The sequence below is a fragment of the Sceloporus occidentalis genome, unplaced genomic scaffold, assembly GCF_023333645.1.
Source record: "Sceloporus occidentalis isolate IW3139 unplaced genomic scaffold, rSceOcc1.0.p SCAF_7, whole genome shotgun sequence".
NCBI classification, from domain to species: Eukaryota; Metazoa; Chordata; class Lepidosauria; order Squamata; family Phrynosomatidae; genus Sceloporus; species Sceloporus occidentalis.
The window spans coordinates 96,105,070-96,122,375 of NW_028316987.1; the positions used below are offsets into that span (position 1 = coordinate 96,105,070).

General features: G+C 47.6%; 2 protein-coding genes across 2 annotated transcripts in view; one reads left to right on the forward strand and one right to left on the reverse strand.

Annotated features, from left to right (window-relative positions):
• The window catches only part of PTPN23 (protein tyrosine phosphatase non-receptor type 23), a 51,019-nt gene extending 45,484 nt beyond the window's left edge, over window positions 1-5,535 (reverse strand). Inside the window, exon 1 of the mRNA XM_089533840.1 lies at window positions 5,354-5,535. Within this exon, the coding sequence (XP_089389966.1) occupies window positions 5,354-5,437 (84 nt within the window). The 5' untranslated portion in view covers window positions 5,438-5,535. The remainder of the gene's footprint in view (window positions 1-5,353) is intronic.
• A 7,020-nt stretch (window positions 5,536-12,555) lies between these two features.
• On the forward strand, window positions 12,556-17,036 carry LOC149310170 (cyclin-dependent kinase 5 activator 1-like). The gene has a single exon (XM_089533841.1). It carries the CDS (start codon window positions 13,943-13,945, stop codon window positions 14,915-14,917), a length of 975 nt encoding a protein of 324 aa, XP_089389967.1. The 5' UTR covers window positions 12,556-13,942; the 3' UTR covers window positions 14,918-17,036.
• The last annotated feature ends 270 nt before the right edge of the window (window positions 17,037-17,306 follow it).

The following is a 17,306-nucleotide window of genomic DNA, read 5'->3' on the forward strand; positions in this document are numbered from 1 at the left end:
ATTAGTTTTTTATATGTTGTTTTTATATATTGTTTTATTGATTGTACTGATTATTATGTATTTTATATGAATTTTGTACGCCGCTTTGATCAAATTGGAAAAGCGGGATAGAAATAAACTTTATTTATTATTATTATTATTGGTTATGCTGGCTACAGCTGCTGAGAACTACAACAGAGAGAGAGAGAGAGAGAGAGAGAGAGACAGATGGATGGTTGGATGGATGGGCAGAAGTGGGATGGCATGGTGTGATATCCTCATGTCCATAATTGAGGCTGGGAAGCCATGGTGTAGGTGGGTGAGTTTTCAAATATAATTTGGAAGCAGGCATCTATAACAGACGCACAGAGGAGCATGGAGGTGTGCTCGCTCTGTCATTCCTTGGGGGAAGGCAAGCAATCTGATTAAAGGCTCTGAGTCAGGAGTTGAGTAAGCCGTGCATCAGGAAGAAAGGCCCAGAAAACATCCACCAGCACCACCTCCTTTATGTTCAGCCGCCCCCTCCCTGCCTGACATCTTTTACCAATACTACAAAGTTCTTCCTGCCGGAACCTGGGCATGTTACTTTTTTTGGACCACAATTCCCAGAAGTCCCCAGCCAGCAAGGTCTTGCTGACTAGGGGATTCTGGAAACTGTCAACCAAAGCAGCCTATGCTTCAAGCTCCTCTTTTTCTTTACATTCATTTCAACAATTCCTAGAATCCCTCAAAGTGTGTTCGGGATTCTAGATATGATATTCAAGGGATTCTCGGCTTTGTCATTCAAAATGTTTCAGCACACGCCCTAACTTCTTTCAGCCTGTACTTCTCTTTGGTGCTCACATGCCACATTTAGGGAACATATTCCACCACTGAGAGCCAGTGCAGTGTAGTGGTTTGACTGGAGATCAGGGTTTGAATCCCCGCTCGGCTAAGGAAACCGACCAGATGACTTTGGGTAGGTTACATTCTCTCAGCCTTAGGGGAAGGCAAAGGACCTGTGAACAAATCTTGCCAAGAAAATCCTGTCGCCTTATGGCAGAAGTTCTTAACTATTGATCCTCCAGCTGTTTTGGACTTAAGCATCCAGAATCCTTTGCAAGCATGGTCAATGATGAGGGAATCTGGGAAATGAAGTCAAAAACACCTGGAGGACCAGTGGTTGAGAACAACTGCCTTTTGGTCACGGTTAAGTTGGAAACAACTTGAAGGCAAACAACAACAATTCCATCACTTCCTACAGGTGTGTTATTTTTCAGCCTAGGGTGACAAGAGTTTAGAACTCTCCTCCTAAACTCAGTCTATCAATTGATCCTCCCAACCTGATGCCAATTATCTGTTCATCTAAACTACAGAATGTGCAAAGATGCATAGGGCTGCATGCAGCATATTGCTGTGTGTGAACACCTGTGGACCAGGGAAGCTAACCAATACTGGCATCAGATGGCATACAGATTACAGAATTAAACCTCTAACCCTACTAAAATCCACAAAGAGAAACAGAAACCACAGTGTCTTCCAAACTGGGGAAAAGGGGTATTCGACAAAGCAATACTACACCCTCCTTCAGTGTCAGTGAACAACAAGTCACCATGAAGAAAACTGAAGTGACTAGGGAGATGGAGCAACTCACACAGACATTAGAGACATTAATAACATTTAGGACCATAGTTATAAGGGATTACATGAACCATCCAGACCACCCTCTGCCATACAGGAGCCCACTGCTAAGCACCCCTGACAGATGGGTATCTAATTTCTGCTTAAAACTTCTAATGAAGGAGGGTCCACCTTCTTCTAAGAGAATCTGTTCCACTGTTGAATAGCTCTTACAAGTCAGAAGAGTCTTCCTAACATTTAGGCAGAATCTCTTTTCTTATCATTTGAATCCAGGGATCACATCCTGGTCTCTGAAGCACCAAAAAACAAGCCGGCTCCTTTTTCTAGATTGCATCATGTCAGAACTTTAAGCATAAAATAACCAAGACCTTGAAAGAGGTATATCAAGCCACACAGGATGTGGATAAAGAGAAGGGCAAGACATTTGACTCTTGAGCTTATAGCAGCAGAACCTGGAGCCATCCAATTAAAAATGAAAGTATGTTTGGAGAGGGATTCAGAATTGTTTGAAAGTGCCCCCCCCCAATGCAAACTATGTATTACTTTTAATTATTTTTGTAGAATGTACCCCACAAGCAGGTTTATTTTATCTATTTTAAATGATTGCATGTACAGCACTGTGTAAATTTACATCGCATTATAAATAAAGCTTAATAATAATAATAATAATAATAATAATAATAATAATAAATAAACTTAAACTGCAGAAGTCACTACCACAAGGATGGGGTAATGGCTTCCAACATGGATGGCTTTAAAAAGGATTAGGGAAGCTCCTGGAAGACCATAAGGTTCTCAATGGCTCCTTGCCATGATGAGCGTATTTTACTTCCAGTATGCTCTATGCTTCTCAGTACCTCACTGACAAGAGAAAATCTGTATCTGTTTGAGCTGCAATTCATTGTGATAGTTGGGTTAAGTATAGGATATGAACTCCTTCTTCCAAGGAGACAAACACTGACAAGCCCTAGTGCAGAGCAAAAGACTAACAGATGTACCACTAAGCTTGGGGTTCCCCCCCCCCCCACAAAATCTCCTGCTTCTCAATCAGTCACAAGTACAAGTAGTCAAGACAAATGTGTTAAGGTTCATGTGCCCACAGACTGGGATCCATCCTTCAGAGAAAGAGAATGCTCAACTGGCAGAAGGGAATCAGATGTTCTTTTCACTGAAGAGGAACTGATAAGCGGGGCAGAGTGCTTGAGTGAAGCTGAAGTTACTACAGCCCTACGACAGCAAAAGAAAGTTAAACCGCTAATGTGTAAGGTACAACTCCCTTTAGGCATGTGCTCTAAAAAATAATGTTTATTCAAGTGTAGTCATTTTCTGTTAAATATAAGAAAAGTATATGATTGTTCCCCATTATCACAAATATTCTGATAAATAATTTCCACCTAAAGCTTTGGAAGTATTTAACTAGAACCTCTAAACCAGCTGAGCAAAGTCAGATAATACTATTTAAAGCACTCGTACATTTTCCAGAAATATTTCCAGTCCGACTTTTCCCAGAAAACCCCCATCATTGCCCTACACAAGTTGCTGGGGGTCTTGAGGTGGGAACAAAGGGCCGCTCTTTCAGACTTCCAGAAGTAGTAATTCACTTTCCTCTTCTTTTTGGTCAGGAAAATGGCCACCTGAGGAGACTTGAGGGGTCAAGAGCTACAAAACCAACGTTGGGTCCATCAGGACAACAGAATTAGAAGGCATCTGTAATCCTTGCTAAATGTGTTGCAGAAAGAGCCTCCTAAGCACATGAGCTCAGAAAAAAGGTTTATACACAAGTCAGTTTTTCATAATAGTGCTGCCAGTTACCAATCTAGCTATCTATCGATGTCAAACAACAAATCAACAGATGTATGTGTTTTAAACACTGAATACCATGAATACCATGCATGAAATGAGGCAAGACCTTTACTGGTTCCAGTATAAAAGGAGAACTACTTTCAAGAGTTGGCATTACAGGACGTGAGATGGGGAGCAGTACCTTTACCTTCTGCTCTCACCCCTCTCTTATTCCTATCCAATTTTTCTCCCAGTTGGGATGAAATGAATCTGTAATCATATTCATTGTTATCTTGCAATAACTAGTCCTGATGAAGAGGCCTGGAGTACTTCAAAGCTTGCCTTTTCAAATGACAGTTCACTATTCCAATGAAGGCATCCTGATTTTGGATTTTTCCAACAGGGATACATAACTGCATTCATTTTTTTAATGTAGGTGTCCATTTCCAGACAAAGCACCAACTCCATTCCGCCCAGACCTCTGCCTCACCTGCATAAGCCACCCAAACTTAACTTGATCCCAAAATCTGTACCCCCAATTCCCCCAGGTCTCTTGCCTTTCTACAGAACTGCCCCCCAAAGAGGGTTTCTGCCCCCTCACCCCAAAACCTGCCTGTCAATCAACCCTCTCAGGGGCCTGTCTTCCCGCTGCCTCTTGCCCCCAGCTTTCCCACAGAGTCATCCAAAACATCTCCAAAAGTTGGCCCTTCAGACCTCCTCTCCCACAGTGGGCTTTCCCATGGGATTTGGTATAGCGCTCCCTAAGGATGATGCTGTAGGAATTGATGTTTGGAGATCTTAAGGAACTAATAGGGGTGTAGAATTCAGTATTAGTATTTTATTGACTGTTCAATTGCGTTGTATTATTTCAATGATGTAATCCCGCTTTGATCCTTGGAAGAGGCGAGACATATAAATAAACATTCTTCTTCTTATTATTATTATTATCATCATTATTCTGTCATTAACTGCCCACCCTGAAACCTGTCCCCAAGTCAACCCTCCCTCATCTCTCCCACAAGAGGCCTCCCCCCCAAAAAAACCAGTCCCTCAGGCATCTTTGCCCTTACAAACCTGTCTCCAATTCCACCCATTCCCAGCCTCCTTGACACCTGCAGCCCACCCCCCTGCTTTCCAACATGGGACTTCTTCCCTCCGACCCCCAAGTCAGGGTCCCTGGCCCTCCAGGGGGGCTCAGGCCTCCTGCCTCCCTCCCTTTCCCACAGGAGCAGGGCCCCCTTCTCTTCCTTGCCCCACCCCCCAAAACCTGTCTCCCCAAATCAGCCCCTTACCCTCCCTGCCCCCAGGGGAGGCTCCTTCCCCCCCTCACCCCCCAAATCTGCCCTTAAGTCTCCCCCAGGCCTCCTGCCCACCCCATCCTTTCCCCAAGGGGTCTCCTGCCCCCCAAAACCTGTCCCTCAATCAGACTCCTTGGAACCCAAGGGGGGCTCCTTCCTCACTCGGCCCAAACCCTGACCCCCAGGTTTCCCTCTTCCTCAGGCCTCCTCCTCCCCCTCCATTGCTCCCACAGGAGACCCCTTCCCTCCCAGTGCCCCCCAAATCAGACCCTTTGGCTCCCTCTTCCCTAGAGAGGGTCCTTCCCCACCCACCCCAAAGCATGGCTCCCCAATTTGACCTTTCCTCAGGCCTCTTGACCCCCCCATAGGGTCCCCCAAAACCTGCCCCACACCAGCCTCCCTGGGCCCAAAGGGGGCTCCTTCCCCCTCCTGCCCCCCAAGTGCCACTCTCTGACCCCTCCCCCCTTCCCCAAAGGGGGCCCCCAGGTCTCCCCACAGGCCTTTCCCCCTCAAGGGAAGCAGGCCCCAAAGCCTGCCCCAAAGAAGAACCCCTGCCCCCCAAATGAAGCCCCTCTCGGCCGGGCCAAGCGGCCCCTCCCCCTCCTCCAGGGACTACTTTGTCTCCCTCCGCCGCCGCCGCCCCCTCAGCTCCTCTCTGCCGGGACCCGGCCCACCTTCTTGACGGCCTGATGGAAGCCGAAGTCGCCCGCCTCCTTGAGGTCCAGCCAGATCATGGGCATGCGGGGCACGGCCTCCATCCCGCCGCCTGCGCCTCGCTCAACCCCGCGCTCGCCTCACACTTCGCTCCCAGCGGCGGAGGGATCCCGGCGGAGGGAACCGCCTCCGAAGCAGCAGAGCAGGCCGCTTCCGGAAACAGCCGAGTCCAGCCGAAACCAGTTCGGGTCAACATTGGCCAGGCAGCATACGCCTGATCGGCTCAGGCCCCGCCCACTCGCCCGCCGGAAGTCCGTGGAGCGGACGCCGCGGTGCCTGCTGGGAAATGGAGTTCCCGCCCTGATTGCCTCACTTCAGGCTTCCTGAGGGAAAGAAAAAGAGAGCAGTTTTATGGCTGCACAATATTTATTATTATCATTATTACTGTTATTATTAAAGCGTTATACATACAATCAAATCAAAACAGAGAAAATAAACCCGCTTTACAAAAGTGATTAAACATGGTAACTAAACGGAATTAAATAATAATTAATAATTAATTAATTAAAACATAATTCTTTAATTATTTATAATTATTTACAATTATTTGGAATTACTACGTTTAATTATGACATAGTAATTGTAAATAATTATAAATCATTGTAAATAATAGTTATAAACATTTAAACAATAATTAAGAATAATTAAACATAGTAATTAAACAGAATTTCGGTTGGCCATTAATGGTATCACCGATGGATTTTTGTCTGCATTTGTTAAATAGCCAAGACAACCATTAACATTCAAACGATGAAATACAGCAGATAACAAATGAAAACAGTGTCTCTTCTCCAGGCTAAAGACACTCAGCAGCTCCCTCAGCCACTTCTCACGCTCTCAGGAGGCGAACCATAGGGTTGGAAGAGACCCCAAAAGGGCCCTGATCCACCCCAATGCCCTTCTTCTGCCATGCAGGAACTCTCCATCAAAGCATTCCCAATGAGAGATGGCCATCCAGCCTCTGCTTAAAGACCTCTAAGGAAGGAGACTCCACCACAATCTCCATTGAGGGAGTGTCTTCCACTGTCTACAGCTGTCCTCCTAATGTTTATGTGGGGGTTGTTCTCACTTACGATTTACAACGATTTAAAATACACCGGTTTTGGTAAAACCAATTCAAAATAACACGGGTGTTATCCCGCGTTCCAAATCGCTTTTTTCCCTTCGTTCTCATGTACCAACTGAATCGGTGTAAATGATCCGCTTTCGTTCCTATTCAAGAATGAATCGGTGTATATATAACCCAGTTTTAGCGTTATTTCGTTCGCACTCGCCTTTTTCGGCTGTCAATCAAAGTGACGTCATCATGACGTCACATTAATTCGGAGTAACATACACCGATGTAGCCTGTACCTGCGTTCCCACTACCTGGCCGTTTTTAATTCGTTATAAATTTCGCGGTTGTTTTTTTTAAAAGAGCCAATCAGGAGGCGCTTATTCGTCCTCTTCTGTGTCTCCCCATATTAACTGCCATAAAAGGAACTGAACCCTTCCCACAAGGCATCTGACTCCATCTTGGCCTCTGAGGGGGAGAGAGGGTGGGCCAATGCCATCAGGCCTATCCTTAAGATACAGAGCCCTCCATCTGTCCATCTGCCTTGGTCCAGGCCTCAGAGGGAGAGAAGAATGCTGGACCTGATCCCCTTCCCCTCAACCTTTCCCTTCTCCTTCTGTGTGGTGTCTTCTTAGATTGTAAGCATGAAGGCAGGGAACCGTCTAAATGATTTTATGTACAGTGCTGTGTAAATTTACAGCGCTATATAAATAAAGCTTAATAATAATAATAATAATAATAACAACAACTCAGTGCTAGGGAATCCTGGGAATGGTAGTTTATTATGGCAACAGCACTCTCTGGCAGAGGAGGATAAATGTCTCACAAACACAACAAACACAACCATCCCATAGTTCCTCTGGAAAGATTCGCTTTGGCCGCCCCATGGGGAGAGAATCTTTGGGGATTGCTCCCTGGGCTGTCTTGGGAGCCATGAAGCAGGGATGTTCTGCAAAACCCATCCCATAGTTCCTCTGGAAAGAGCTTCGGTTCTCCAAATTCGTTCTGGGTCCTGTCCTCCGGAGCAGCAGGAAACAAGCTTGCTCCCTCCTCAATGTGACACCCCTTCAAATACTTAAATAGGGCTATGATATCACCCTTTAACCATCCCTTCTCCAGGCTAAACATCCCCAGCTCCCTAAGGTGTTCCTCATAAGACATGGTTTCCAGACCCTTCACCACTTTGGTTGTCCTCCTCTGGACACATTCCAGCTTCTCAGCATCCTTTTTGAATTGTGATGCCCAGAACTGTACACAGGATTATTCCAGGTGAGGCCTGAGGGTTGCCATAATTGTCCACTATTACCAGGACACTGCTATTGATGCAGCCTAAAATCGCATTGGCCCTTTTAGCCGCCGCATCACACTGTTGACTCCTGTTCAACTTGTGGTCTACAGAGAAGGGAGGGCCCTGGTTCCTGGTCGCTCTCATCCAGGCTGATGGCTAAAATGCCCATCTCCCTTCCTGAAATAAGATAACCACCATGACAGGAGATATGAGCAAGCAGAAAACTTAATGCATCCTAATTGCTTATTAATCACGCCTTTGCAATGTCTCCATCAATAAGCCCCCATAGCCGGGAGGTGGCGATGAAGAGCACCGTAGCCTCTCCTGAGCTTTGCAAGTTTGACATATCTAGGCCATTGCAATAATAGGGAGAGTTACTTTTGGGGGGACTACCATCCCCACAATCCCAAATGCTTTTATTGCTAACTGCCACCCATTCAGCTTCAATTGTGGGACGAGAGATCTCCAAGAGTCCTAGGCTGCATCTACGTTGGAGAAATAACCTGGTTTGGCACCACTTTAACTGCCCTGGCTCAAGGCTATGGAATTCTGGGAGCTGGAGTTTGTTGTGGGCCCAGAGTGGAGCAGAACTTAAGGAATGAAGGCCCCACAACAAACTCCAGCTCCCAGAATTCCATAGCATTGAGCCAGAAAGAGTTAAAGTGATGCCAAAACAGGTTATTTCTCCAGTGTGGATACAGGCTTAGAGACAGCTGCTGGTGATGCCATTAAACCTTATGCATTTTCCCCTACTGGGTCATGCAGGCCAACACCACTATACCTCACTGGTCTACTATTCTTTCCTATAGAGTTTTCTGACTGCTAGGAAGTCTGTTTTTCAACCTGGGCATGAATTATTGCAAACATTATCTCCATGCTGCAGTCCTTTCTCTCTTTCTTTTTTTAATGGCACCATCATCCACACAAAGTCTTTAGGGAGTGTAGGTTCTCAGCTGAGCAGCCTTTTCCGTTCTCCTTTGCAATTATATCCGCCGCATGACCAGCCTACATGCTGTTATGCAACATACTCTGAGCCTCAGATGTAGTAGCCTTTAAAGTATATCTCTATTTTTAAAAAAGTATATTTTGGGGTTTGTTTGTTTGTTCGTCTGCGCAGTCAGCGCTCTCCTTTCTCTTTCTTCTCTCCTCTGACAAAATGCTCCACCAAAATAGCAAACGGAAAACAGGGAGAACCTATTTTAAATGTGGATGAAAACCCCTTAAATGTTAATTGCCTTCAAATGTCAACTCCTTGGTACTGATGTGGCAGCTAGAAAAGCCAATGTGATCCTAGGCTGCATTAGTAGATGTATAATGTCTAGCTCAAGGGAAGTAATAGTGCCAATCTCTTCTGCTTTGGTCTTCTCCTGTTCCCTTATCTGTTGGAGTTCCCCAGGGCTCTGTTCTGGGTCCCCTTCTGTTTTCTCTCTACGCACTTTCCTTAGGAAAACTCATTAGCTCCTTTGGCTTTTCCTACCATCTGTATGCCGATGACACCCAGCTGTATCTTTCCGCCCCTGACCTTTCTCCAAGGCTTGATAAGCAAGTCTCGTCTTGTCTCACAGCTGTCTTGCAGTGGATGTGCCATCGGCGTTTGAAGCTCAACATGTCCGAGACGGAGCTTCTTGTCTTTCCTCCTAAGCCCACCCTTCAACACTCCTTTTCTGTCTCTGTGGACAACATTTCTATTCAACCAGTCCAGCAAGCCCAGTCTTGGTTTCATCTTTGACCCTTCTCTGTCATGTGTCCCTCAGATCCAGACCACAGCCAAGGCTTGTAGATTCTTTTTGTACAATATTGCCAAAATCCGACCATATCTCTCCGCCTCTACTGCCAAGATCCTGGTCCATGCCCTAGTGGTCTCACGACTTGATTACTGTAATGTCTTCCTGGCTGGGCTTCCTCTTTCTCACATCTGTCCTTTAATTTCTGTCCAGCATTCAGCTGCACGCATTATCACTTCCACCCACCGCTCTGACCACATCTCTCCTGTGTTGGCATCCCTTCACTGGCTCCCACTCCCTTTCCGCATTCAGTACAAGCTCCTGCTGTCGACGTTTAAAGCCCTCCATGGGCTGCTCCTCCTTACTTATCAGACCTTCTTTCTCCTCACCTTCCCACCAGGGCCCTCCGTTCTGGTAGTCAGGGTGGGCTGTCCCAGCCCAGGATTTCCTCTGCCCCATCTCGCATTCGCCTGTTTTCACTCGCTACCCCTCACTCCTGGAACCTTCTTCCCCCGCGAGACACAAGGGCCCTGATCACTTCTTTAACCAGCTTCAAAACGGAGTTGAAGACCATCCTGTTCAGGGCAGCGTTCCCAGGCATTGCATAATTGTCACTTGCTATTTGATGTTCTTTTGTTGCCTGTTTTATTGAATCATTTCCTATATTGCTATGTATTTATATGTATTATCCTACTAGAGAGGCCCCTTCCCCACCATCTTTCCCTTCTCCTTTTGTGTCGTGTCTTTTTAGATTGTAAGCCAGAGGGCAGGGAACCATCCAATTAAAAAGATTGTATGTACAGCACTGTGTAAATGTACAGCGCTTTATAAATAAAGGTTAATAATAATAATAATGAGAAGAAGAAGAAGAAGAAGGAGAAGGTCTCATCTGGAATAACACTGTGTCCAGTTCTGGGCACCACAATTCAAAAAGGATGTTGAGAAACTGAAGTGTGTTCAAAGGAGGGTGATCAAAATCGTGAAGGGTCTGGAAACCATGTCTTATTTGGAATGACTTAGGGAGCTTGGTATGTTTAGCCTGGAGAAGAGACGGTTAAGAGGTGATGTGATAGCCCTGTTTAAGGATTTGGAGAGGTGTCATATTGAGGATGGAGCAAGCTTGTTTTCTGCTGCTCCAGAGAACAGAACAGTCTCAATGGATTCAAACTACAGGAAAAGAGATTCCACCTCAACATTAGGAGGAACTTCCTGAAAGTAAGCCTGCATCAATAGAAGTATAGTGTCTCATGGGAAGTAATAGTGCCACTCTATTATTCTTTTAGAGTATTGTGTCCAGTTCTGGGCACCACAATTCAAAAAGGATGTTGAGAAGCAGAAGCGTGTCTAGATGAGGCCCACCAAAATGGTGAAGGGCCTGAAAACCATGAAGCCCTATGAGGAGAGACTTAGGGAGCTGGGGATGTTTAGCCTGGAGAAGAGAAGGTTAAGAGGTGATATGATAGCCCTGTTTAAATATTTGAAAGTGTGTCATATTGAGGACGAGAGCCAGCATGGCATAGTGGTTTGAGTGTTGGACTATGACTCTGGAGGCCAGGGTTTAATTCCTCACTCAGTCTTGAAGCCCATTGGGTGACCTTGGGTAAGTCACACACTCTCAGCCTCAAAGGAAGGCAATGGCAACCCCCCTCTGAACAAATCTGGCCAAGAAACGCCATAATAGGGTCACCTTAGGGTCGCCATACATGAGAAATGACTTGAAGGCACACAACAACAGCAGGCATACTGAGGATGGAGCAAGCTTGTTTTCTGATGCTCCAGAGGTTAGGGCTGCATCTGCACTGCAGAAATAATTCATCTTGACACCACTTTAACTGCCATGGCTCAATGCTATAGAATTCTGGGATCTGTAGTTTTGTGATACATCTAGCCTTCTCTGTCAGAGAAATCTGGTGCCAAAACAAATGACAGATCTCAAAATTCAATAGCATTGAGCCATGGCAGTCAAATGGATTATTTTTGCAATGCAGATGCAGCCAAAGACATGGATCAATGAATTCAAGCTGCTGGCAAAGAGCATAAGGAAGAACTTTTTGATGGTGAGAGCTGTTCAACAGTGAAAGCTGCTGCTTTGGAGGGTGGTGGAGTCTCTCTTTTTTGGAGGTTTTTAAACAGAGGCTTGAAATTCAGGTGGTTGGTATGAGTCCACAGGCAAACTGAAGACTTATCCACACAAAATTGCACCACAGTAGAGATTTCTTTAAAACCAACAGAACCTATCTGGCCCTGGAAGCTATGCAAGGTCAGCCCTGGTTAGGAGTTTGGATGGGAGGCTGCCATGTTCTTTCTGGACAGTCTAGGAGACTGGACTGACTGGGAGACTGTCTTTCTGGAAGATGGTTGTTAGTGCACAAAGGCATAGGAGACTGGTCTTTGCGCATGGAGGTCAACAGTTTCCAATGTCTTTGTCCACTAATGACCATTGTTAAAAGTGGACCTGTCACTTCATTTCCATACACAAAGGATTTTGAATGTGGATTGACATTCTCACATACCAATGGCCTAAATATGTCTGTCCCTGGTTTCCACTCCACCAAATGCATCTGAGGAAGTAGACTGAAGCCTAGGAAAGCTCATGCTGCCAACTTCTTTCTTCCAGCTAGTCTCAAAGGTGCTGCAAGATCTCTCTACATATTGATTCTGCAGACTAGCATGGCTATATCTTTGAATTCCAATAATAAATTATTAATTAATACACATTTAATTAAAACCTATCTGTGGTCGGAAGAAGTTTAATCCTAGGTTGCATCCACACTGCAGAAATAATCTGGTTTGGCACCACTTTAACTCTTTCTGGCTCAAGGCTATGGAACTCCCAAAATTCCATAGTCTTGAGCCAGGGCAGTTAAAGCGGTGCCAAACCAAATTATTTCTCCAGTGTGGATGCAGCCCTAGTTTTAATGTTGACCCCTACCTGCTGCCAAGTTGTGCAGGTCTGCTATAAAGTCTATGGGGGAGGTTGCAGTGCAGGCGGTTGGGCAGCAGAGGGCGCGCGAGAGCCTGCTGGTCCCTGGCTGGTGCTGGGCTCCTCCTCCTGCTGCTGCTGCTTCCATCGCTGCATCCCTCGCTGCATCTCTCTCCATCAGATGCTCCCTGGACCACAAGGCGCCACCACCAGAGAGGAGCAGACTGGGGGCCCTGCTCCACCGACGACGAAACCCCACTTTCAAGATAGACCCCTTCCACTTCGGATTGACTTTTTAAATTTTTAATTGAAAACCTTTCTTGGATCTCCATCGCGGCTGCCTAAAGAGGGAAGCTCCCCGCATTTTGGTACCCAGGCCATTGGGATCTTGCTTATATTGGGGGGGGGGGCATTTTTCTCCTCCTTCCCCCTCCATTTAGGGATCGCTCCCAAATCCAGGGAAGCGCTGATCCCACCAACAGCCACCCCCCCGGTCCTGGGAGCAGCCTCACTTGGGGTTCTGGAGCATCCTTCCTGGACCCCAAAGGCCCTGCTGGAGGGCAAAGGGGAGAGAGACTGGGGAAAAGAGGGTCGGCTCTTATCTTGGAAGAGGGATCAGCAGCATCAGAGAGAGAAGGAGAAGAAGGAGAATTGAAGGGGGGCATCCCTTGCTCTTGGGGAGCATTTTTTAAAAAGAGGAGGAGGAGAAGAAGCCAGAGAAGAGGGGCTGAAGGTGGTGAGGAGGGCAGGATGATTCCCCCCAAGGCGTCTGTTCTTTTGGGGACACCAATGGAAAGGAAAGCCCCCCCAGGAGAGGAGCATTAAAGCCATCAAGCAAGCAAGCAAGGAAGGAAGGAAGGAAGGAAGGAAGGAAGGAAGGAAGGAGAGTCCAAGGAAAGCATCAAGGGGTGGGGGCTTGCTTTGCCCCCCATAGTTGCCCCTTTCCACCAAGAGGAGATTCTGCAGCAACCACTGGACCGCCATCGTCCTCCATCCTGCGCCCCTCAATTGCCAGGCTTGGTGGCTTTTGGCTTTGCCCCCCATGGCTCCCAGGGTCCTCCTTTGGCCCTGACCCACTGTCTCCCCTCATCCAGAGAGAGACAGAGAGCTTTAAGGGGGTCATTGCCCTGGGGGCAATGTGAAGCCACTGTTGGCCCAAGGAGAGGTCGGACTGAATTGGAGTGGGAGAGTGGGCACCCTGGAGAACCTTTGGCTGGACGGACACTACAAGGGGCTCTGTGTAAAGTTGCCCAGTTGGCGTGTGGCTGATTCCTGATCTCTGCCCCCTAATCAGAGATCAGTCCAAGGCACCACTTGGATGACTCATGCCAAAGCTTGCCAGGTGGCCTTAGCTGGTGGTCACCATTTGCGGTATCCTACCAGGCGGCTTCCACTTGTCAAGATGGTGGGGCCGTGAGAGACGTTGGCCCCGGTTGTGACTTGCCTCCTGCTACCCACGTGGCGGGATTGGGGGGCCACTCCTGGGTTGCCTTGACTTGGCCATCAACACTGCCAACTGGACTCCAGACCCTTGTCCTTTCCCTGACTATTGCTGTCACCATGGGCACCGTCTTGTCACTTTCTCCTGGCACCCGGAAAGCCAGCCTCTATGACAATGGCTCCTCCAGTTCTCTGGCCCATTACCCAGGGCTGGCCAGTGCCAAAGGCGGGAGTGGCAGTGGCGGTGGCCCAAAGGCTGACAAGGCCCTCAAGCGCCACTCCATCTTCATCCCAGCCTTGACTTGGAAGCGGCTGGTGGCCTCCACCAAGAAGAAAGGCTCCAGGGCTGGCAAAGGGCCGTCTTATAACAACAACAACAACTACCACCCGCACCATGGGGGCAAGGACGTGGCCCACCTCAACCATGAGAATGTCAAGAAGTCCCTCTCGTGCGCCAACCTGGCCAACTTCGACGGGGCTGGACAGCAGTCCTTGGTGCCCCTCAGCACCAAGCGCATCTCCACCACCTCGGTCTCCTCACTCAAGCCCAGTGGCGTCGGGGGAACCCCTTCCTCCTCGTCCCCGCGCCGGGTGATCGTCCAGGCCTCCACCAGCGAGCTGCTGAAATGCCTAGGTGAGTTCCTTTGCCGCCGCTGCTACCGCCTCAAGCACCTCTCGCCCACCGAGCCCATCCTCTGGCTGCGCAGCGTGGACCGCTCGCTGCTCCTGCAAGGCTGGCAGGACCAGGCCTTTGTCACCCCTGCCAACGTGGTCTTCGTCTACCTCCTGTGCCGGGAGATGATCGACGGGGACACCGTTGGGGGAGAGCATGAGCTCCAAGCGGCCCTCCTCACCTGCCTCTACCTGTCCTACTCCTACATGGGCAACGAGATCTCCTACCCGCTCAAGCCCTTCCTGGTGGAGACCTCCAAGGACGCCTTCTGGAACCGGTGCCTTCGCATCATCAACACCATGAGTGCCAAGATGCTCCGGATCAACGCCGACCCACACTACTTCACTCAGGTCTTCGCTGACCTCAAGAACGAAGGCAACGGTGGTATCCGAGAGGACTTTGCCCGGGTCTTGGACCGGTGATTGGGTTTTCCTGACCAGATCTTGGACCGATGATTGGATTTTCCTGCTTGAGTCTAGAACTGGTAGCTGGGTTTTCTTGCCTGGATCTTGGACCAGTGACTGGCTTTTCCTGCTCAGATCTTGGACTGGTAACTGGGTTTTTCTGTCCAAATCTTGGACTGGTAATTGAGTTTTTTCTGTCCAGATCTTGGACCGGTGGCTGGGTTTTCAGTGCAAGACCCAGGGGATCTGAGATCCTTCTGGTGCAATTCTTACATAGCATATTTTCATTTGGGACTTCTGGAGCAGAAAAGAACCCCTGAAATCATTGCAGGAAAAAGCCCCAGCTGGTTTGGCTGCAGTGAACTGGATGCTTATGCTATGGTTCAGGGAAAGTGTTGCCGGGTGGGGTACCCAAAGTCCCAATATTTTCTCCTTCCTTTCCCCCCCCCCCCCCCTTGCACTTTCTGCCAAAGGAGGAATCCCCAGGAGACGCTGGACCTCGATAATTGTTTTTGAAAAGGACAGCAGGTACTTAAGGGGAACGCACATCACTCTGCTCCTTAGCGCTCTTGGGGTTTTCTTCCCTGTCTTATTCATTTTATCTTCTTTAGACTGCCAAAAACAAAACAAAACAAAGGTGAAAAGGGGGAGATTTTGTGGCTCTGTGTGTGTGTGTGTGTGTGTGTTTATGTGTCAGAGAGTGTGTGTGTATGGACTTAAAAACAAACAGCACTTCTGACAACTTTGTGATGAATTCCAAGATGATGCAGTGAATCAGACAAAATATGTATTTATTAGAGTGGTTAAATATCCTAATTATACCAGATCCCATTTGATCTTTGAAGGCTGCATCCACACTGGAGAAATAACCCGGTTTGGCACGGCTTTAACTCTTTCTGGCTAAGGCTGTGGAATTCTGGGAGTTGGAGTTTGTTGTGGGGCCTTCCTTCCTTAAGCTCTGCTCCGCTCTGGGCCCACAACAATCTCCAACTCCCAGAATTCCATAGCCTTGAGCCAGACAGAGTTAAAGCCGTGCCAAACTGGGTTATTTCTTCAGTGTAGATGCAACCCTGGTTTCTTAGAATGTGTGGCATATGTGTGGAGCGGTCCTTTTGTCTTTCAGATTTTGGCTTTTAAAAAGTATTATAATTCCACCTCCTTGTTATTTCCGGCTGCAGCGGCTGCCAGAGCACCCTTAGGGGCAGCATGGTTCTCTGTCCACATGTGGCATTTATGCATGAAGCGTGAGGTGTGTGACGGTACCAAAAAAAGAGTAGCCCAGGAAAAGATTTTGGTTGCAGCTTTAGCTTTGGCCACTAGTTTAGGTTTGGCTTTAAGAAGACCCAAGGGTTGGTACTGGTTAGGAGAAGGTAAGTGCCCCATACGCTGTTCATATCTGGATGGGTTTTCAGAGTGGCCCAGCCATGCTGGATAGTGGCTGCCAATGATGACTGATGGCTTCATAGAATCGTAGAATTAGAAGGGATCACAAGGGTCATCCATTCCAACCTCCTTCTACCATGCAGGAAGACACCATCAAAGCACTCCTGACAGATAGCCATCCAGCCTCTGCTTAAAAACCTCCAAAGAAGGAGACTCCACCACTTTCTGTGGCAGTGCATTTCACTGGCAAACAGCTCTTACTGTCAGGAAGTTCCTCCTAATGTTGAGGTGGAATCTCTTTTCCTGCAGTTTGCATCCCTTGTTCCGCATTCTAGTCTCTGGAGCAGCAGAAAACAAGATTGTTCCCTCCTCAATATGACATCCCTTCCAATATTTAAACATGGCTATCATATCACCTCTTAACCTTTTTTTCTCTAAGCTAAACATCCCCAGCTCCCTAAGTCATTCCTCATAGGGCATGGTTTGCAGACCCTTCACCATTTTAGTCGCCCTCCTTTGGACACGCTCCAGTTTCTCAATGTCCTTTTTGAATTGTGGTTCCCAGAACTGGACACGGGGTTATTCCAGGTGAGGCCTGACCAAAGCAGAATAGAGTGGTACTATTACTTCTAGTGATGCAGCCTAGGATCGCATTGGCCTTTTTAGCTGCTGCGTCACACTGTTGATTCCATGTGATGTGAGTGGGGCAAGGAATCCATTCTGGCTTTTAATCCCTTCTTTAGAGTGTCTGAGTGCTATTTAAAGAATAGCACTGACATCTTGGATAGCTGCTTTAAAGTTTAGACTAAATCCTGGAGCAGGTTCACCACCCAAGTGCTAGCAACTAAGGTGGACATTTGGAAGGAGAAATTGTTTTTTTGGGGGGATACCAGGGGAGAAACCTAAGGAATGTGCCACAGGGGTTATCCTTGGGTTTGGGATGAGCTTTGTCCTGTGGATGTGATCAGGATCACATCTCTTGGGTCGCCCGCCAGAAATGTCTTGGGACAGTCCGACCCATCCT